Below are 22060 nucleotides of genomic sequence, written 5' to 3' on the forward strand. Positions count from 1 at the left end.
AGATGGTTCATTGCCAGAGCCACCCTACAGCGCCTGATGGAAGTAGACAGGATATGCTAAAGTCTGGTATGACTTCATTGGATGTTGGTGCTTCCATGAATTAGCCATAAGGTTGGCGGGATGCTTCCTAACCGCCTATCCTCCCATCAACCTCCATCAGCTGTCACGGTATAGGATCAGGCTCATGGCCAATGGCTGTAGCAGTAGAGAGATTCACAAATAGTCAGCAGGAAATATACAGGTAGATCCTCCCAGCAGATGACATGGGTTCACCTGAGGCATGGGGTCTAGGTACTAGCGGGTATTAACCAGAGCTCCCGATGGTGGAGATTTGGTGCATGCTAGTACCAGGTCGAGGTGAGCAAGCCGGGGTAAGGTATCAGGTAGGGATCAAGCAGAAGTGTAGTCAGTAAACAAGCCAAAAGTCAGTAGTAGCTGGATGGGATCAGATAAAAGCGCAGTTGATGAAGAAGCCAGGGGTCGATAACAAGTAACAGCGAAGATAAGGACAGTGGCAGAAATGCAGGGATTGTTTTTTTTTTCTGTTTTCTGTTTCAGAAATCCTGGAAAGTTTCAGGGGATGAAAACAGCTACACACAACTCGGCCGGGTGTTGGTGGCAGTTTTAGCTGTAAGCCGATCTATGTTTTATGTATTTATTGTTGGTATAGTGACTTTTTTTTTTTTAATGACTCCTGTTGAGGTCATATTTTTTTGGTGATATTTCATATCTGTAGTGTAGCCACCAGAGGGCAGCAGACAGTGCAGCTGTTGTTGTCCTTGCTGTTAAAATATATCAGTGAATTTCCCTCGCTTTTTGACCCTGTGACACCCATGAAAAGGATGAAAGGTGCAGTAGTCACCGGGCCAGCAAGGCACAGACAGTAATAAAAATGTATCAGAATTTATAATCCTTCCCCACTTTGCCAAAAATGTGTGCTCACATCCTGTCCCAACAGGAAGTGAGCTTTCTCCTCACTTCCTGTCCCAACAGGAAGTGAGCAATCTCCCCAGTAGAAAATGGGTGACAAAGACAGCTTGCCATAGGCTCTAACCGACCCCCACTCCATCCAGAACAAAAATATAAATTAAAGGCTGGGGGTTGGGCTTCCTAACAGGCTTATGTAATCCTCTCCGTGGCACCGCTATGACTTCTGGGCTATGCAGTGTAGATGCTCCCCATTGCACGATGCCGTGCCTGAACCCCATACACCTAAGCCTGGGCACTGTCCTATGGAGAAGGGCGTTTCCATACTAATTCCAACTTTCTGGAAGTCATTATCTGCACTTTGTATTCTGGGGACCACAATGGTGTTTTGGAGAGACTTACAGTAGGGTACACAAATACACATTATTATTATATAATAATAGTTTTTAGGTGTACCCCAACTAAAGTTTTGGTTTATATCAGATAAATACATTCCAGGTATGTACAAAAGGTGACCAAAAACATACAGTTGGTTTTCTTCAGAAAACAGCCACAGCCTGAGTAGAAAAACCTGTCTCCTGACAGCAGGCTTCCAGAGAAGGACCCATACTCCCAGCGGGGAGGCAGTGGTGCCTATGCAGAGGTCTGACACCCCCCCCCTTCTGGGTTGGACCTAAAGTACATGCTCCCTACTGATTGGTGAGCTCTGGCTCTGACCAGCAGGGGGCGTGTCACAGGGTACAGCATTTTTTTGGGGGATGTATTGCAGCCTATTGCTCTTCCATGATGGCTGCTTTAGTGAAATGTTTTTTTGGGAGAAGCGGTCCTAAATATCTGAATATCACAATTCTTCTTTCTCTACAGCCATACATACAGTGCGTTATCCTGCTGCTTCTCCTGCGCCACCTAGAGGTAAAGAATGGAGGAAAATCAATTAGAAAGGATTCCCTGTTCAGGTAGAATTCATTTTTTGTTTGGAAATTAATTGAACACATTGAATGCAATATACAGTGATCACAAGGAGGGGGCGCTGTGACTCCTGGCACTACTCTCCTCCCCCACTAACCTGCTGCCACAATTTTCCTCCTCCGATCAACTGTACTGGCCTACTGGTTACGTTTCGGATAGATTAGATATGTTATTATTTTCATTTAGTTTAATTTTGTTTTGTTTATCAATTTTCTACATTTTTGGAACGATTTGAATTCAGATCGGTCGAAAAATGATCGACCGATTCGAATTCTTTGTGAAGAATAGCTGGTTGTTATGGAGCAGACTGAGAAGCCGGCCGCCGCCGCGTCCTTAACAACCCGATGACTCATCAGCTGTCAGCGGCTTCCCCACTGACAGCTGAAATGTAAACAAAAGAATTCCGGCAATGAAAAATGTAGAAAAAAAAAAAAAAACAGCGGGGGTCCCCCCCAATCCATACCGGGCCCTTCAGGTCTGGTATGAGTTTTAAGGGGAACCCATTCAAAATTAAAAAAACACGGCATGGGGTCCCTCCCAAAATCCATAGCAGACCCTTATCCGAGCATGCAGGTCAGGAAAGGGAAGGGGCAAGCAAGTGCACCCCTCCCCCTCCTGAACCATGCTAGTCCACATACCCTCAACATGGGGGGGGCACTCGGCCTGCCCCCCGCCCCAAAGCACCTTGTCGCCATGTTGATGCAGCGGCCTGCTGCAACCAGCTATTCTTCACACAGAATTCTAATTGGTCGATCATTTTTCAACCAACCTAAATGTGAATCGTTCCAAAAATGTGGAATTCTTTAGAAAACAAATAAACAAAGTGAAATGAATTTCAACAAAATTCGTTACTATTTCATTTGGAGATTCGGATACATTCGAATCTTCGAACAACCAAAAATTGGTCCGAATTCACATTCGGACCGAAACAAATTGCACATGTCTAATCAGCCGAGAAGTTCCAGCAAATGCACCATGGACGGGGGTTATCAACTTGAACCTGTTTTCTCGGATCTCCTGTCTGATAGGACTGTGGATACATCATGAACATCAGAAGACTGGATGGAGCCCGGAGTCTTCCTCTGCAGTCACTCGTTTCCACTTTTTTGGGCTAGCAAATGAAATAATGTCTTTGTTGATGATGGCGGCCAATACAGTTCCCTCACATTTGACTTAATATCCGTTTTTGCTTTCTCTGGGCCACAGGACGAAAGACAAGAAAGGCAAAGCATGGAAGTTCACCGAGGTCCCGGAGGATGAAGACGAGGACGTCCGGACAGAAAGAGCGCGGGTTGGCGAGTACATGGCATCCGACTCTTATGAGGTACGGACATCCTGGACAGACACCTGGACAGTAGTACCTCATTTGTAGTGCAGTTTAACCCATTAGGTCTCAGTGTGGTGTTACTGGCCATCGTCCAGAGCCGTATCCATGGGTTGTGTGCCATCTGGTTACATTGTTCGTTCTATTATATTTGTGATATCACAGTGATGATGGATAGAGGTCCCATGGAGGGGTTTATTTAAAGGAAAACTATAATGGGTTTTGGTCCATTTTTAATTATATAATTTATCTCTTTTTACTATATGCTATAAAAAGTGTGCCCCTTCTATAATAGGTAAACTTGTAGAGCAGAGACAGTTGTCTACACTTCTATACATGACAAATGCTTCCAACAGATTTATGAGTTAGCTACAGAGAAGATTGCTTTGTAGCTCCCTTTGTCTAATTGAAAACTTTTACTGAGCCGCCTGATAGGGAGATGGAGCACAGCGCTAACGATATGAAAAGAAGACAAGTGCGACACCTGCTGGCTTTATAGAAAACTGCATAATATTGATATTATTAATTACTATTAATATTATAATGATATTAATATTAATGTCCATATTCATATGTCCAGAAAAAGTATATTATAATATAATTGAGCTATATATATATATATATATATATATATATATATATATATATATATATATATATATATATATATATTTATATATATATATATATATATATATATATATATATATATATATATATATATTTATATATATATATATATATATACACACAAAAACACATATATACTTTTTGTGGACATATATACTGGTATGTGGACATTATTATCATTATAATGTTAATGTTAATATAATTATTTATGCAAGTAACCAGGTAGATCCCCAAAAATAAATCGCCAAACTAATCAATATGTAATAAAAGGGGTTGCAGCACAGTTAGCATAATCTTATAGCCAGTAATAAAGGTAGCAGTAGACGGTGTCAGTAGGGCAGAGGAAGGTGTCAGTAGGGCAGTGGACGGTGTCAGTAGGGCAGAGGAAGGTGTCAGTAGGGCTGTGGACGGTGTCAGTAGAGCAGTGGACGGTGTCAGTAGAGCAGTGGATGGTGTCAGTAGAGCAGAGGACGGTGTCAGTAGAGCAGTGGACGGTGTCAGTAGAGCAGTGGACGGTGTCAGTAGAGCAGGGGACGGTGTCAGTAGAGCAGAGGACGGTGTCAGTAGAGCAGAGGACGGTGTCAGTAGAGCAGAGGACGGTGTCAGTAGAGCAGAGGACGGTGTCAGTAGGGCAGTGGACGTGTCAGTAGAGCAGTGGACGGTGTCAGTAGGGCAGAGGAAGGTGTCAGTAGGGCAGTGGACGGTGTCAGTAGGGCAGTGGACGGTGTCAGTAGAGCTGTGGACGGTGTCAGTAGAGCAGTGGACGGTGTCAGTAGAGCAGAGGACGGTGTCAGTAGAGCAGAGGACGGTGTCAGTAGAGCAGAGGACGGTGTCAGTAGAGCAGAGGACGGTGTCAGTAGGGCAGTGGACGTGTCAGTAGAGCAGTGGACGGTGTCAGTAGGGCAGAGGCCAAAGACGATTGAGATGCAGGAAGACGGAAGAAAGCGCACCAATGGTCCTTTATACTCAGAGCTTCACCCAACTAAATGTCATCCATTGAGGGTTTCCATCTACTTTAACCTTTGTCTCTCCCAGAAACCGGCCATCATGGTGAGTGGATTACACAAAGAGTACAATGAGAAGGGGAAGACCATTGTGGGGAAGACAATGAGGAAGCTGGTGGTAAATAACATCTCCTTTTGTGTAAGGAAAGGTAAGTCCCCCCCCATCCATCTCTGTACACGGGAAGTGGTTGTCACCATGGTAACCTTGCCTCCAATTCCAGGGGAGATTCTCGGGCTGGTGGGGCCCAATGGATGCGGGAAAAGCACAATCCTGGACATGATGGTGGGACAGACGGAGCCGAATGCCGGGAAGGTCAGCCAATGTTCTGATTGTTAGTATTCTGTGTTATATGGAAAGAGAACCTGTCATAGTGCAACAGAGGAGGGGAGTTTGAGGCTTGCCCAAAAACGCAAAAAAATCCCAACCCCAAAAAATGTACAGGTAGAAGAACAGAAGAATACAGAATATTAAATAGTTGCAGAGTTTTTCCTTTCCTTAGAGCTCTCTCTTCTTCTGAGCTAATCACTGTCTGTGCTGGCCCAGCTCTTCCACCCCTCTCTAAAACTTTTATGTTGCATTCAGGAGAGGAGTGAAGAGGAATAATGTAGAGTGACAGTTTGGTGACAGCTCTGAGTCTGCCGGGGCTACCGACATCACATCCAAGATGGCTGCACTGGACATGTGCAGAACGAAAAAATTTGTTTAGTTTTGGATTGATACATTAAGTTACTAATTTTTGTTTTGTTGCATTCGTAACAAAATTTGTTTCATTTAGTTTGGTTTCTTATATTCGCTTGCAACCAGATTCGAATTTCTCCAAAGTATTTGAATCGACTGTGCATCGAAAATATATCAAATCGATCCAAATTCATTGTGAAGAAATACCTGGTTCTACATTTTTCTACATTTCAATTCAAGAGATGGTTATATTCTTTTTATTCTATTCAGTATTTTTATATTCTATTTCTTTATTCTCTATTCTATTTTTATTCTATTCAATTCTGTTCTGTTTTTACTCTATTCTTTTTTTTTCTTTTCTATTTTATTCTGTTTTTAAATCTATTATTTTCGAATTTCAGAAGACAGCTATATTCATTCTATTCTATTATATTCTATTCTATTCTATGGTAAGAGTTTGTTAGAGGGAGGGCCTTTAGCCTCGTTCACATGATCCGATTGTTGGCAGGGGATTGTGTGATGACAGACTGTTGTTCTAAAATCTGACCGTTAGTACGCTCCATCGGACAATTGTTGTCCAACTTTCAGCCAACAAATGTTGGATGGCAGGCTGGAAAATTTTCTGCGGACAACGGTCTGTTGTCTGATTTTCGTATCGTCTGTACACAAGTCCGTCACACAAAAGTTGAAAGTACAAACACGCATGCTCGGCATCAATGCTCACCAAACACGAAATTAGCAGAAGGTGCCCAGAGGGTGGCGCTCAGGAGCTGAAATTCCTCGTAGTACGTCACTACATCCGTGTTTGTTGGCCAACAATTGTGTGCCGCTAGTATGCAAGACAAGATCCCGGCACACTCCCTTTGGACAAAAATCAGACGCTCGGTTGGCCAACAATCAGATCGTGTGTACGAGGCTTAATAGAGAGGAAAACCCATGTTTCACACCTAGGGGGCACCAGCCCGGTATATATTAGAAAGAAAAAAGTATTGTAGAAGATAGGCTTTTTAAAGTAGTCCCCATGTTTAAGATATATATATATATATATATCTATATATATATATATATATATATATAGAGAGAGATATATAGAGATATATAGAGATATCTATCTATATATACACACACCAATCATTATTATAAAGATAAAAAAGGCTAAATATATATATATATATATATATATATATATATATATATATATATATATATATATATATATATATATGTATATATATATATGTATATGTATATATTGTTCATAAAAAGAGAAACAAAGGGGCAACCAAAGCCCAAATATATGCAGAGAACATATATAAAATATGGTATCACGTGACTTGTATGGGATCTGCCAACATGTTTCGTAATGTTTGGTAATTTGGTAATTACTGCTTCATCAAAACATCTGGTATATATATATATATATATATATATATATATATATATATACACACACAAACAAGACATAATCATTCCATATTAACATACAATTAAACATTTTATATATATATATATATATATATATATATATATATATATATATATATATATATATAAAAATACATTTTCTTTTCTTGCACATGCGCATTTCTTTTTCGGTTACCTTTCTCGCACGATTCTCCCATCATTGATTAGAAAATTGTTTGTTTTTCCAAAAATTTCCAACATGTCCGATTACTCAAATTTGATTGCCGCAGGAAAATCGGCTGTTGCTGCAGCCCACTAATGGTGCGAAATACGAACGAAAATTCTTCGATAAGATTTTCACAAAAAAAATTCTTTCGAAATTTGACCCATGTATGGCCTGCCTAAGCAAGAGAGACAAAAAAAAAAAAAAACACTCCACACAACAAACACCTGCTCGACCATCCAACACTAAAAAAAAAAGAGCCTGACCATCCAACCCACATATAAAAGATCACACCACAAAAGCATACCTATATGTTGGATGTGTTCAGGCTAAGGGGAGACCAAGAAAGGGAAAAACACTTGACCTCACTGATATGGAGCATACTGTATATGAGACTTGGTCGCTGTATATGGTGTAGATTATAATAAAAAGCACACCTAATGGGAATAAATCAAGAAAGTGTATCAGTGGTGGACCAAGGTTCCCATTTCACTAGCCATATAGCCGTGTTACCAACAACACTTGAGATGGTCAAAAAACCCCGAATACTGCTGCACTCACCTGCATAGAGGGGTGGCAAAAGCACATTGGTTCAAACTCTAATGGATGAAAAACGAGCTGGGCGAGCACGTCTGGGTGCAACATCAATCAGAATTGATGCACCTGAAAACGATATCCAAGAGGAGAAAAGGTAAATATACCCTCACCAGATAAGCCATACACACAATCGACCTTAAACAAAGCAAATAATGTATATCTCACCCCAAAACAGGAAGTGTTGGATGGACCGGACATTGAATTGAACACTTCCTGTTTTGGGGGGAGATATACATTGTTTGCTTTGTCGATGGTGTGTCTACATAAGGAATCAAAAGCCATAAATAAAATACAATAAATAAAAATATAATCTTATGGGAAGATTGTTGGTGGAGTAAGTGGTCTGGTGACAGGGCCTCTTTAAAGGCAATAAAGGACCCAGCATTTGGTGGATGGGAACACAGTAGAGGAGCACTGTGGATATTGGAGGAGCACCTCTGATACTGGCTAAACAGAATCAGAGGTGCTTTGCTATAACACATGTTATGGGCTTAGTGGCCTGCTGCCTTCTCATTGCTCCAGCAGCTTTGCCTATGTGTATGGGGTAACTCTGTAGAGTCCTAGAGTGGGGGGAATTAACATGATAGCAGATTGTATTTTCTGAGAGAATCTGTGTCACTCCTGATCGATTCTCTTATGTCCTGAGGCCCAATGAGAAGGATGGTGATGTCAGTGCTGGGGGGGGGGTATACAATCTATGGGGAGGCGAACTCTCTATACTGATGTCATCTCTATACATGTGTTTTCAGATCTGGGTTGGAGATCCGGGCCCCACGGAGACAGCAGGGGGCCCCATACGATATGTGGGGTATGCACCTCAATTAAACCATCTATGGCCGGAGATCAGAGTGCAGGAACACCTGGAGACCTACGGCTCCATCAAAGGCATGAGCCAGAGTAGCCTGAAAGAAGTCATAGACAGGTGAGTTCTATGGGGTCTCATCAGACAATGTCATTCTTTAACAGAAGGATCCAGATCTAGGGGCCCAGAGATCATGAATTCCATGTACATTATATCTTCTTAGGGGCCACTCCACTCAAAACTTGAATGGTGAGGAGTGGGAACCCCTCATAACGGGCACAGCAGGTGTACAGGCCTGGGAACTCAGCATAGGGATGGTGGGAACCCCTCATAACGGGTACAGCAGGTGTACAGGCCTGGGAACTCAGCATAGGGATGGTGGGAACCCCTCATAATGGGCACAGCAGGTGTACAGACCCGGGAACTCAGCATAGGGATGGTGGGAACCCCTCATAACGGCATAGCAGGTGTACAGACCCGGGAACTCAGCATAGGGATGGTGGGAACCCCTCATAACGGGCATAGCAGGTGTGCAGACCTGGGAACTCAGCATAGGGATGGTGGGAACCCCTCATAATGGGCACAGCAGATGTACAGACACCTCAACCTTCTCTGCTCACACACACCTGAAGTGGACTGGACCTTTATGTTTGCTAGGATTCTCACTATGACCTTGTTTTCAGAATAGTAGAAGCTCTGGACATGAGAGAGGACAGGCAGAAACCTACCAAGAAGCTGTCAGCGGGAGCCCAGAGAAAGGTGATTTCTCCCATTAGATATGCACCTTGCATTTACATTCTTCTGTTTCTGGATCCTATGGATAATTTAATGTCATTCCTCTTCACATAGCTATGTTTTGCCCTGAGCATGCTGGGTAATCCTGATATTGTGCTTCTGGATGAACCTTCCACAGGGATGGACCCTAAAGCCAAACAACAATTGTGGTGGGTACCTTGGATGAACAGTAGAAATCTCTCCTGCGCTCGGGTGTCAAGTATCTTAGTATGTGGTGCTACCAACTTTATAAAGCAATGCCTGCCGTCTTGCAGCCCTCCTCAGAATAATGGGTATTCATAGACTAAAAAGATAAAAGAAAAGAAGGAGGGCGCACCGACCTAGTGCATTACCACTGGTAAGGCTTTATTAAAGCATAAAAACAGCAAGATATATACTCACAAACGAGCATTTGTACAAGGCTTTGACAATGGAGCAGGTACGCTGTTCTGAAGACCGACACCAGGACCTGATGTCGAGAAGGTCAAACCGATATATTGACCTTCTCGACATCAGGTCCTGGTGTGTCGGTCTTCAGAACAGCGTACCTGCTCCATTGTCAAAGCCTTGTACAAATGCTCGTTTGTGAGTATATATCTTGCTGTTTTTATGCTTTAATAAAAACCTTACCAGTGGTAATGCACTAGGTCGGTGCGCCCTCCTTCTTTTCTTTTATCTTTTGAGTACCTTGGATGTACAGTATTACCTTTTTTGCTAAAGCATATTCCACAGCACTGTGTATAGCACCATGTCTACTTGTTCTCAGCCTGGAATCATCAATATGCCATTGTAAAGGGGAGCAGCTCACCTACTAACTCCAAAGTAGGCATCATTCTTCCCACTGACCACCAATGTAAGGGGGAATTTTGCCCATTGACCCCCAACCTAAATGTCATTCTTCCCACTAACCCCAAACTGAGCATTATTCTTCCCACTCACCACCAATTTAAGAAGACACCCCACTCTGACCCTAAAGTAAGGGACATTCTTCCCATTGACCACCAATGTAAGGAACATTCTTCTAACTGGCCTTCAATGTAAGGAGCATTCTTCTCACTGATCACCAATGTAAGGGACATTCTTCTCACTGCCCACCAATGTAAAGGACATTCTTCCCACTGATCACCAATGTAAGGAGCATTCTTATCACTGATCACCAATGTAAGGAACATTCTTATCCCTGATCACCAATGTAAGGAACATTCTTCCCACTGATCACCAATGAAAGGAACATTCTTCTCACTGATCACCAATGTAAGGAACATTCTTCTCACTGATCACCAATGTAAGGAACATTCTTCCCACTGATCACCAATGTAAGGAACATTCTTCTCACTGATCACCAATGTAAGGAACATTCTTCCCACTGACCACCAATGTAAGGGACATTCTTCCCACTGACCAACAATGTAAGGAACATTCTTCCGAATGATCAACAATGTAAGGAACATTCTTCCCACTGATCACCAATGTAAGGAGCATTCTTCCCACTGATCACCAATGTAAGGAACATTCTTCCGAATGATCAACAATGTAAGGGACATGCTTCCCACTGACCACCAATGTAAGGAGCATTCTTCCCACTGATCACCAATGTAAGCTGCATTCTTCCTAATAGCCAGCAACTTAAGGAGAATGCTTCCCTCTGTTGTGGATTTTATAAGCTTGTCTATAAGCAAAAAAAAACTTCCGTTGCGCTGAAAAGCACATAAATAGCTCTCTTGTATAATGCCGGGAAAGCGCGCTTTTATCTCTCCACGTAACACAAACAGATGCTGGTATCACGTTAAGCTTAGCCAAATCCTCCTGAATAGGACCTGCTGTCTTTATTTATAGTATAAAACATGAATAAGAAAGGAAGGTGGTGGCTTCACAATCAGCCAATCAGACACTTGTATTCCTTCAAAAGAACCAGACACATGTGTATATGGCTCTGCGAGCCATAATTTTGTATGGGTACACTATGGTTCCCATGTACACAGATCTGTTTGCTAGTTTTGCTGTTTCCGCAACCAGTAGTCTTCCGACGTCTGTAGGTGCGGACACGCTCACATGAGCGTATTGCAGCAAAACTGACACTGGGGGACATCTGATAACATACAATAATAAAAATTTCCACAACACCACTGACCACCAATGTAAGGAATATTCTTCCCACTGACCACCAATGTAAGGAACATTCTTCCCACTGATCACCAATGTAAGGAACATTCTTCTCACTGATCACCAATGTAAGGAACATTCTTCTCACTGATCACCAATGTAAGGAGCATTCTTCTCACTGATCACCAATGTAAGGAACATTCTTCTCACTGATCACCAATGTAAGGAACATTCTTCCCACTGATCACCAATGTAAGGGACATTCTTCTCACTGATCACCAATGTAAGGAATATTCTTCCCACTTACCACCAATGTAAGGAATATTCTTCTCACTGACCACCAACGTAAGGGGACACGTTGTCCACCATTGACTGCCAAGTAATTCTGTATTTCCCATCGCTTTTTCTCAAGGCCAAGAAATCAGGTGATGGTCCAGTGTCATTCTAACCCTTCAAAGTTCTGCCTCCTATTGTCTATTCTGTGGTATTCTATCTTCTCCTCTATGGCCTCATACAATGGAACTTGTTAATAATGAGTTCTGCTGGGTCACGATTCTCATGTGTAGTCCTTTGTGTAGGAAAGTCATCAGATCTGCGTTCAAAGGGAAGGAGCAGGCCGCTGTCCTCACCACGCATATCATGGAGGAGGCCGAAGCCGTCTGTGACCGGGTGGCCATCATGGTTTCTGGACAGCTGAGGTGGGTGATGTTCTTACATAGTTGCTCGGGTTAAAAAAAAAAAAAAAAGACACAAGTCCAAAGTCCACCTAGCTCTGACATCACAATGCTGAATTTGGATCTAACAATCCAACAATAATCGGTATTTTAACATTTAGTATTGGGGTATTTTTTAAAGAGTATCTGTCATTTGGTTGACATGGAATAATACTCCGTTTATCATCTCTCTGAACTCCTATAAACCATGTGTACCTCTCCTCAGATATATCGGCTCAGTGCAGCATCTGAAGAGTAAATTTGGTCGGCACTACAGTCTAGAGCTGAAGCTGGATGCAGACGCCGGGACCCAGCAAATGGAGATCCTACACAGGGAGATTCTCAAACACTTCCCAAATGCCTGCCGCCAGGAGAGGTATGTCATTAAATAAATCTATATAATAATAATAGAATATACATTTATTTATTGTATTGTGCATGATGTCTGCATACACATTTATGGTTCTGTATTTGGTAAAGTAGTTCAAAGACCTTCATGGGTTGGTGCCATCCAGTGTGTGTTGTATCTTTCTAAACGGCTTCCTATAGTACATTGGTTCCCAGTCCTGGTCCCCAAGTACCCCCAACAGGTCATGTTTTCAGGTTTTCCTTCACCTGGTGCAGGTGCTTTATAGCAATGTCAGTGGTTTGGTATTTATAATAGATATTTTATCTTAGGAAAATTCACAAAACATGGCCTGTTGGGGGTGCTTGAGGATTGAGGTTATTAAACACCCTCTAAGGTCACTTGGTCCTCCAAAGCAAAATGTCCTGTCCCACCCCTAGAACTGGCTCCACCCAATGCCATGGCACACGCTAATCATACGGGTCCTTCCCTCCCCTGTAAAAACTGTTGCTTAGAATGTGACATTCCCAGCAGTATCATTAGGTTTACTGCCCTGTAAGTCTCATCTGTGGTAGGTTTCTGAAGACCTAAACTTACTGTTCTTCTGTCTTCCAGCTTTGCTTCATTGATGTCATACAAAGTTCCAAAGGAGGACGTCCAGTCCCTATCACAGGCCTTCTTTAACCTGGGACAAGGTAGCGGCTCTTCTGTTTTCCATATATTCCAGTCATATTATATTAATGGCAACATAAGGACAATGTACTATAATAGATGTTCTATTTGAAACTCAACCCCCCCCCCAAAAAAATGGAAGCTGAACGAACATGGTGTGCAACTCTGTAACTCTGCAAGCAATGCCTTGGCCTCCAGTATATCAGCAGTGTTTGGTCAAGGACACGCTCCTAACTTGCTGATTGGGCAAAAAAAGAGTGGCACGCTAATGGCGCACCCCTCTGCTTTCTTGTATTGCCAACACATGTGCTCAGCTGTAGAGTCTGATTGGCTGTTAGTACTGGCCCCACCCTCACTACATCATAGTGCTGCTGATCAGGAGATGGCTTATGACAAGGCAAATTCCAGCACTTATACTTGATGGATTTAAAAATACTATAGATTTGATCTTTAAAGGTAATAGTATAGTTCATTCAGGTTTTATAAGCGCTGCGTAAACTGTCGGCGCTATATAAATCCTGTATAATAATAATAATAATAATTCTGATACATGTGTACACTGTATGGCCAGAAGAGTGTGGACACCTCACCATCACACCGACCATCACACTCTACTGTTCCTTCATCCATCACATCTGTATGATTTTGTTGGACACCTCATTCCAAAACCATGGGCAGTAATATGGAGTTGTCCCTCTGTGTTTAACATCCTCAACTCTTCTAGGAAGACTTTCCACAAGATTTTGGAGGGTGTTTGAGGGACGTTGTGCCCGTTTGTAAGGTCAGGTACTAATGCTGGATGAGAAGACCTGGCTCATTCATTGCTGTTCTATTTCATCCCAAAGGAGATCAGTAGGGATGAGGTTGGGGCTCTCTGCAGGACACTTATGGCACTGCTTTGCAAATGTAATGCTTTATATGTGCTTTTTAAGTATGTATTCGCAAATGGAGGTGAGAGGAAAGCTCTCCAAAGTAAGGGAAAATCCTTTCTTGTCGTTAGAGAGGTTGACCCCATTGGAAGATTTCCCATCCTCTTGTTATGGTGGCCTCTGTAAAATTGTGAAATTCCTATTACTTGGCAAATGAATACCAGGAGCTTGTTGGTTGTTCCATTCCAAAACCATAACCAATATGGAGTTGCCCATGACCTCTATGGCCATTATTATGGAGTTCCCCATATGGCCATTTATATGGAGTTGGCTGACCTTTGTAGCTACAACATCCTCCACTCCTCTGGAAAGGCTTTCCATAAGATATTGGAAGGTGTCTGTGAGAATTTGTCCATTTGTGAGGTACTGATGTTGGATGAGAAAACCTGGCTCACCCTTGGCATTCCAATTCATCCTAAAGATGTTCGGGAGGGTTGTGGTCAGTGTTCTGTGAGGGACACTCCTGTTCCTCCATCCATCACATCTGTATGAGCTTGTTGGACATCCCATTCATGTCCATTAATATGGAGTTGCCCCCTCTATGAACATTAACATGGAGTTGTCCCCTTTACGTCTATAATATCCTCCACTCCTCTAGGAAGGATTCCACAAGATTTTGGAGGATGTCTGTGGGAATTTGTGCCCATTTGTGAGGTCAGGTACTGGTGTAGGAGACCTGGCTTACCATCCTACATCAGTACCTGACCTGGCTTACCATCAGCTTTCCAATTCATCCCAAAAGTGTTTAGTAGGGTTGAGGTCAGGGCTCTGTACAGGACACTCAAGTTCCTCCATACCAAACTAGTCATACCATGTCTTTATGGAGGTGGCTTTGTACACAGGGACACAGTCATGGTGGAACAAAAAAGGGTCTTCACCAAATTGTTGCAACAAGGTTGAAAGAGCACAATTCCCTACAATGTACACATACATTACAATTCTTATATAAGTTCTTATTCAACATTAATATTTGTATATAGGTTTTTTTTTCAAGTGGCACGCTGTATTACAGGACAGTAAGGAAAAAAGTAGGATTTCTGTACTCCCCGTAAAATCCTTTCCTCGGAGTTCATTGAGGGACACTGGTCTCACTGTGTTTATAAGATCATGCTCTTGGTACTGCTTTGCTATAAAATGGAGGCATTTTGGGCAGGAGTTTTAGGCGCTATCCTGAGCCGGTCTACAGTTTTTCATTTGCCAGTGTCCACGTCTCCTGTAGACGGCAGTATAACCAGAAGCGTTCAGAGTTTCCTGTGTCCCTCAACGGACTCGAACAAAAGAATCTTTTCATGAGTACTTAAATCCTGCTTTGTCATTTTGTACTGGCTTATCAAACAGAGTACCACTGGAGTAAGAACCTGCAAATCTATATATCAAATACAGTTATGATAATGAGGTCTAGTAAGCAGGTAAAATGTAATTGTGAAAAGTAACACACTGAAACCGATTTTCAAGAGAACAGCACAAAAACTCAAAATGTGCAAATAGAATATCATCTCTGTGTTGGCTTCTCTGTTGCAGTGAAACGTACCTTCAATGTAGAGGAGTACAGCTTCTCCCAGTCCACGCTGGAACAGGTAACAGTTCTGAACATGTTTTGAAGGGGGAGGGGGGACCGAAGGACTATTGGGTCTCCTTTAATCTCTTGGGGCCCATTCACACCATACGGTCTCTGGCATAGACAAAGCCCAATGTAAACATAAAAAGTAGAGCTTCTTCACGGCCCAGCCACCAATCAATTTCAAACCTGCCTTGGACATTTCACAGTCTTTAGGAAGTACACCCCCATGGACCCTGTGAGGAGCTCTGTGTACTTTTGCTGCTGTGGATAATCCAGTTTAAGGTAAAATGGCAGACCTGATTTTAGTGTGGCTGCAGTATATGTTAGAGGGTATTAGTGGATCACCGACTGGTTACTAGTACCAAGTGCTTTTTTATTTTATTTTATTTTTTTCAGAAAATAGGTACAGGTTCTCCCAAATCCCCCGCTCCTTGTCTCTACCCCTACCCAACTTTAAGCACCAGCCTTTGTCACCGCCCTGTACCCACCTCCCTTGTATCACCCCTTACAGTTCCAGGTATCATGTTGTGGCGCTGAGTAATTTGTATGTAAACGCAGAAAAATCGATCCCCTGTAATTTGCATCTATAGATCCCCCTCCCCCCAGCATCCAAAAATTCCCCTTAGCAACAATAGATCCTTTTCAGCAAAAATAGATCCCCCTAGCAACAATATACCCCCCCATCCAATAACAAATTACCCCTCCCCCCCAGCAACAAAAAATTCCCCCCTAGCAACAATAAATCCCCCCTAAGAACAAATCAACTCCCCCCTTGCAACAATAAATCCCCCACCAGCAACATTCCCCCACCAATACAAGAACCCCCCAGTGACCATGGATTCTTCTGTAGTCAGCAGTAATAGACTCTCCAGCACACCCCAGCACCCCTTGCTAACACATATACTCAGTGCTGGAGGTGCGGGAACTGTGTACCACCACGTTCCCGCTGAAGAAGTGGTGACATTTTTTGGTCCCAGTCCTTCCTTGTTTGCATTAGGTGGTCATCACCTCATCCAAAATTTTCAGCAGAATTATAAAGATTGTGACACCCTGGCAGCCGCCCTCCAGATAGTTCTGGGGGAAGGTCTGTTGGGCAGGTTGGCTTTACCATCAGAGTGCCACTGTACAAGTTAGCTAACCAGCAATGCCTGAATGTCCCTCAATCAGGACCTCAATCATCAGTCAGATGTCTGCCCTTCCTCTGCCATTCTGTCTGTGGGCCTCAGTCTCCGGTAATGCCTTGTCTTCCCTATTTCAGGTTTTCATCGAACTGGCTAAAGAGCAAGAGGAGGAGGACAATTTTGCAACCATGAACAGCACGCTCTGTTGGAACCGGAGACAGGAAGACTCGGTGGCCTTCTAAATGCTGCACCCAGCCGTTGTACGCAGCTGGGACATCCACCACTTACTCCATACGAGAGGGGGCGTCACCACACTGCCCGCTATAAGGCTGCAGAATGGTGGAGCAGCAAAGGACTGAGGACTCCCAGGTTGTGCCACGCTTTGTGTTCTAGACTGCCGACTTTATAGGCAGAGATTATGGGAGCGCTGCAGGAGTTAGGTTCATGTACAAAGTCCTGAAATTCAGGTTTTTAGGGTTTATAAAGCACCTCATAATTTATTTAGCGCTTTAACGTGTTACAGTCCTCACCCATCGTCATGACCTCCATTCTATCATGAGCATACTCTAACAGAAATGCATTGAAGAATCATCAGTCATATTATCAGTTTATGGAGGTGTCCCACAGATAGAGCTTTTGTGGGACTGAGCGTAAAGGAGCCGGAGCGTGCTCTGTGATGACATTCTGGGATATCTTCTCGTTGCTAGAAGGCCTGTCCTTAGGTGGACGCCTGTCATTGTATTGACTTAAAGGGGATGTCCAGTTCTAGAAGAAAGCCGTCCTTGCTTGTAACCCCCCCCCCCCCCCCGAGACAAAAAAACAGTTAAGAGAACCTCAATGACTTGAGTAGGTCAGACCGAGAAGTTCAATGGCTTCTGTAGGTCAGACCAAGAAGTTTAATGGCTTTCCTAGGTCAGACCAAGAAGATAAGTGGTTTCCGTAGGTCAGACCGAGAAGTTCAGTGTGTTCTGTAGGTCAGACCAAGAAGTTCAATGGCTTTCGTAGGTCAGACCGAGAAGTTCAATGGCTTCCCTAGGTCAGATCGAGAAGTTCAGTGGCTTTCCTAGGTCAGATCGAGAAGTTCAGTGGCTTCCGTAGGTCAGACTGAGAAGATCAGTGGCTTCTGTAGGTCAGACCGAGAAATTTAGTGGCTTCAGTAGGTCAGACCAAGAAGATCAGTGACTTTTGTAGGTCAGGCTGAGAAGTTCAGTGGCTTCTGCAGGTCAAACTGAGAAGTTCAATGGCTCCCATAGGTCAAACCAAGACGTTCAGTGGCTTCCGTAGGTCAGACCGAGAAGCTCAATGGCTTATGTAGGTCAGACTGAGAAGCTCAGTGGCTTCCTTAGGTCAGACTGAGAAGTTCAGTGGTTGCCGTAGGTCAGACCGAGAAGTTCAGTGGTTGCCGTAGGTCAGACCGAGAAGTTCAGTGGCTTTTGTAGGTCAGACCGAGAAGTTTAATGGCTTCCGTAAGTCAGGCCGAGAAGTTCAATGGCTTCTGCAGGTCAGACAACGAAGTTCATTGGCTTCTGTAGGTTAGGCCAATAAGTTCATTGGCTTCCGTAGGTCAGACTGAGAAATTCAGTGGTGTCTGTAGGTCAGACCGAGAAGTTTAATGGCTTCAGTAGTTCAGATCGAGACGTTCACTGGCTTCAGTACGTCAGACCGAGAAGATCAGTGACTTTTTTAGGTCAGGCCGAGAAGTTCAATGGCTTCAGTAGGTCAGACCAAGAAGTTCATTGGCTTCCGTAGGTCAGAGCGAGAAGTTCAATGGTTTCCGTAGGTCAGACCGAGAAGTTCAATGGCTTCCGTAGGTCAGACCTAGAAGTTCAATAGCTTCCGTAGGTCAGACCGAGAAGTTCAATGGCTTCTGTAGGTCAGACCTCATTCAGAAATGGGTTCATCAGCCTGGAGGAGCATGCAGATCGGGGATGTTGGAGACAAAAATCCATCTCCTACGTGTTCCTGGTCCAGAGATTAAAGCAGCATTTAACCCAAAAATGTAATATATTGCAGCTTACCTGTCCCTAGATATGGGGGCTACATTTTTAATTTTTTTGGCTTTATTTTATTTATTTTTACCTGGTGATCCTGTCAGTTAGTTTTTTTTCCAGAGTGGGGTCACCCTAGGACAGGAAGTGCGCTACTGCCAGGATCACCAGGTGAAAATAAAGGAAAAAAGTCAAAAATTTATGTCGCAATCAGCATGAACCCTTCAGATAGACGTGGGGCCTTCATGTAAACTGGATATCCCCTTTAAAGCATTGTTTTGTATTACCTCAAGTCTTCCGTATCTGTACGTCTACCATTGCAAATACAGTGGTGGAGGGGCTCGTCTTACCATGGGGCCCCTTCCACGGTTCTTGAATGTTTTCTTGTGTTTCCAGGTAGAAACACAAATCTCTGCACTGAAATTTTTCTTTTGGATTTTATAAATTGCATATCATGTGACCACAGCGAGGGGAAATTGATAAACCCCTCCGTTCATTTTTTGTCCCGATATTGCAGAAGGACTCCACCAAAAAACAGGGATCCCCAAAGCGGAGCATAGCTGGTCATGGCAGGTCAGGCTATGCTTGGAGGACACTCAGACTTTATTATCTGTGCCTGCAAGGCTCCACTATGTAAGATTGCTGGTGCAGAATGAGTCCCTCTATGAGCACATTGAATGTATACTAGAGTGCCCCCTACTGACCAGTGAAAGCACTGTAGGCACCATTGACTAAAGAGACACTCCTGCCTGCAAACAAGTTGCAAAAATGTTCTTCTAAAGGCAGCCTGTCATAAAAATGATTTTATCCACCAATACGTTTCTCGAAGTGCCTGCATGAATGTATAAATGTGTCCGAGTCGCGTGTGGAGCCCGGCCATGGTCCAGACTAGGACATCGTCCCCGTGCGCACTTCACGTATAGAAGCATATTGAAGTATATTGTGAATATTGTGAACAGAACCCAACAACACAATGCACCTCAGTGCCCAATGTGCAAATCTACATGTATGTTGTAATGTCTTCGGGGCCATTTCTAAAAATATTCGTTGGATGAATCTCAAATACATTCATGCATGCTGCACCAGCTGAGGCTGTAATGTCTCTGATTGATTGATCCCTTAGATCCGGGGTCTTCTAACTTTTTAAATAAAGTGCCAGTTTACTGTCCTTCAGACTTTAGAAGGGGCCAGAATGTGGCCAGCGAGAGTAGAAAATGTCCTCATGTCAGTGGGAGTAAAAAATGCCTCATCTTTGGTGTCAGTGGGAGGAATAGTGCCCCATCAGTGGTATTAGTGGGAGGAATCATGCCCCCTCATTGCTGTCAGTGTGAGGAATAGTGCCCCATCGGTGTCAGTGCAAGGAATAGTGCCCCATCATTTGTATCAGTGGGAGGAATAGTGCCTCATCATTGGTGTCAGTGGGAGGAATAGTGCCCCATCATTGGTATCAGTGGGAGGAATAGTGCCTCATCATTGGTGTCAGTGGGAGGAATAGTGCCCCATCATTGGTATCAGTGGGAGGAATAGTGCTTCATCATTGGTGTCAGTGGGAGGAACACTACCCCATCATTGGTGTCAGTGGGAGGAATAGTGCCCCATCATTGGTATCAGTGGGAGGAACAGTGCCCCATCATTGGAGTCAGTGGGAGAAATAGTGCCCCATCATTAGTGTCAGTGGGTGGAACACTGCCCCATCATTGGTGTCAATGGGAGGAGCACTGCCTCATCATTGGTGTCAATGGGAGGAACACTGCCTCATCATTGGTGTCAGTGGAAGGAATAGTGCCCCATCATTGGTGTCAGTGGGAGAAACACTGCCCCATCACTGGAGTCAGTGGGTGGAATAGTGCCCCATCATTGGTGTCAGTGGGAGGAACACTGCCCCATCATTTGTGTCAGTGGGAGGAATAGTGCCTCATCATTGGTGTCAGCTGGAGGAACTCTGCCCCATCATTGGAGTTAGTGGGTGGAATAGTGCCCCATCATTGGTGTCAGTGGGAGGAACACTGTCCCATCATTGGAGTCAGTGGAAGGAATAGTGCCCCATCATTGGAGTCAGTGGAAGGAACACTACCCCATTATTTGGTGTCAATGGGAGGAACACTGCCCCATCATTGGTGTCAGTGGGGAGAATAATACCTCATCATTGTTGTTAGTGGGGGAAATAGTGCTCCATCATTGTGTCAATAGTGCTTCATCATTGGTGTCAGTGGGGGAAATAGTGTCCAATCATTGGTGTCAGTGGAAGGAATAGTGCCCCATCATTAATCTCAGTGGGAGGAATAGTGTCCCATCATTGGTGTCAGTGAGAAGATTAGTGCTCCAAGGGCTGGATAAAAACAAGCAAGGGCCCGCAGTTTGGAAACCACTGCCGTCAGCTCCATCTAATGGCCAAAATGCTTTTTTTCTGAAATTCCTCAGTGAGAAAATATACCATATTTTGGCCACTAGATGGAGCTGACGATCTGAGGGGTAATCTAGGAATTTCATGCAGAATTCATGCAGAGTGCATAGATATGCTTGACATTCATCCAACAAATCTTCTATAAATAGACCACTTAGTGCATTGGGGTGCTATGCTATGAGCTGCCCGAACCGGCTGGTAATGTACACCTCTAAATGAAACAAAAGTCATTCATTTCATCTATTTTACATACAAAATTAAACGTGTTCTGAAAAGCAAAATATATTCACAAGAAAACAACGGTGTGGGAATGTCTGAAGGATTCTTGCAGGCTTTAGTGTTTTGTATAGAAAGCTTAGCCAGACTTTTCCACACATTTGACATGTTAGGGCCAGAGCACCAAGTATTCCCCCCCCGATACCAATATGCCTATACAGTCTCTTTAAGTGTCTGCTGTGCCCAATACTAGATGTTCAGAGGTTGCTCATTGCTATAGGCGAGAAGTGAAAACAATTCTGTAATAACTGAAGGTCAATGGTTGTCCACATGCATTGGTTCTGTTGTGTGGTGCTACAGAAGACTGTCAGAGACTGCAGACATCCTACAGGAGATGGTCAGAAACTGCAGACATAGTACAGCAGATGATCAGAGACTGCAGACATACTACAGGAGATGATCAGAGACTGCAGACATAGTACAGGAGATGATCAGAGACTGCAGACATAGTACAGGAGATGATCAGAGACTGCAGACATAGTACAGGAGATGATCAGAGACTGCAGACATAGTACAGGAGATGATCAGAGACTGCAGACATAGCATGGGAGATGGTCAGAGACTGCAGACATAGCATGGGAGATGGTCAGAGGCTGCAGACATAGCATGGGAGA

General features: G+C 43.6%; 1 protein-coding gene across 1 annotated transcript in view; it reads left to right on the forward strand.

Annotated features, from left to right (window-relative positions):
* The window catches only part of ABCA5 (ATP binding cassette subfamily A member 5), a 130230-nt gene extending 110694 nt beyond the window's left edge, over positions 1–19536 (forward strand). Inside the window, exons 27-39 of the mRNA XM_073606910.1 lie at positions 559–630; positions 1792–1883; positions 3103–3220; positions 4886–5003; positions 5076–5167; positions 8507–8679; positions 9243–9318; positions 9409–9503; positions 12015–12134; positions 12376–12525; positions 13111–13190; positions 15618–15673; positions 16916–19536. Of these exons, the coding sequence (XP_073463011.1) occupies positions 559–630; positions 1792–1883; positions 3103–3220; positions 4886–5003; positions 5076–5167; positions 8507–8679; positions 9243–9318; positions 9409–9503; positions 12015–12134; positions 12376–12525; positions 13111–13190; positions 15618–15673; positions 16916–17020 (1347 nt within the window). The 3' untranslated portion in view covers positions 17021–19536. The remainder of the gene's footprint in view (positions 1–558; positions 631–1791; positions 1884–3102; positions 3221–4885; positions 5004–5075; positions 5168–8506; positions 8680–9242; positions 9319–9408; positions 9504–12014; positions 12135–12375; positions 12526–13110; positions 13191–15617; positions 15674–16915) is intronic.
* Positions 19537–22060: the final 2524 nt, after the last annotated feature.

The sequence above is a fragment of the Aquarana catesbeiana genome, linkage group LG12 (assembly GCF_042186555.1).
Source record: "Aquarana catesbeiana isolate 2022-GZ linkage group LG12, ASM4218655v1, whole genome shotgun sequence".
NCBI lineage: Eukaryota > Metazoa > Chordata > Amphibia > Anura > Ranidae > Aquarana > Aquarana catesbeiana.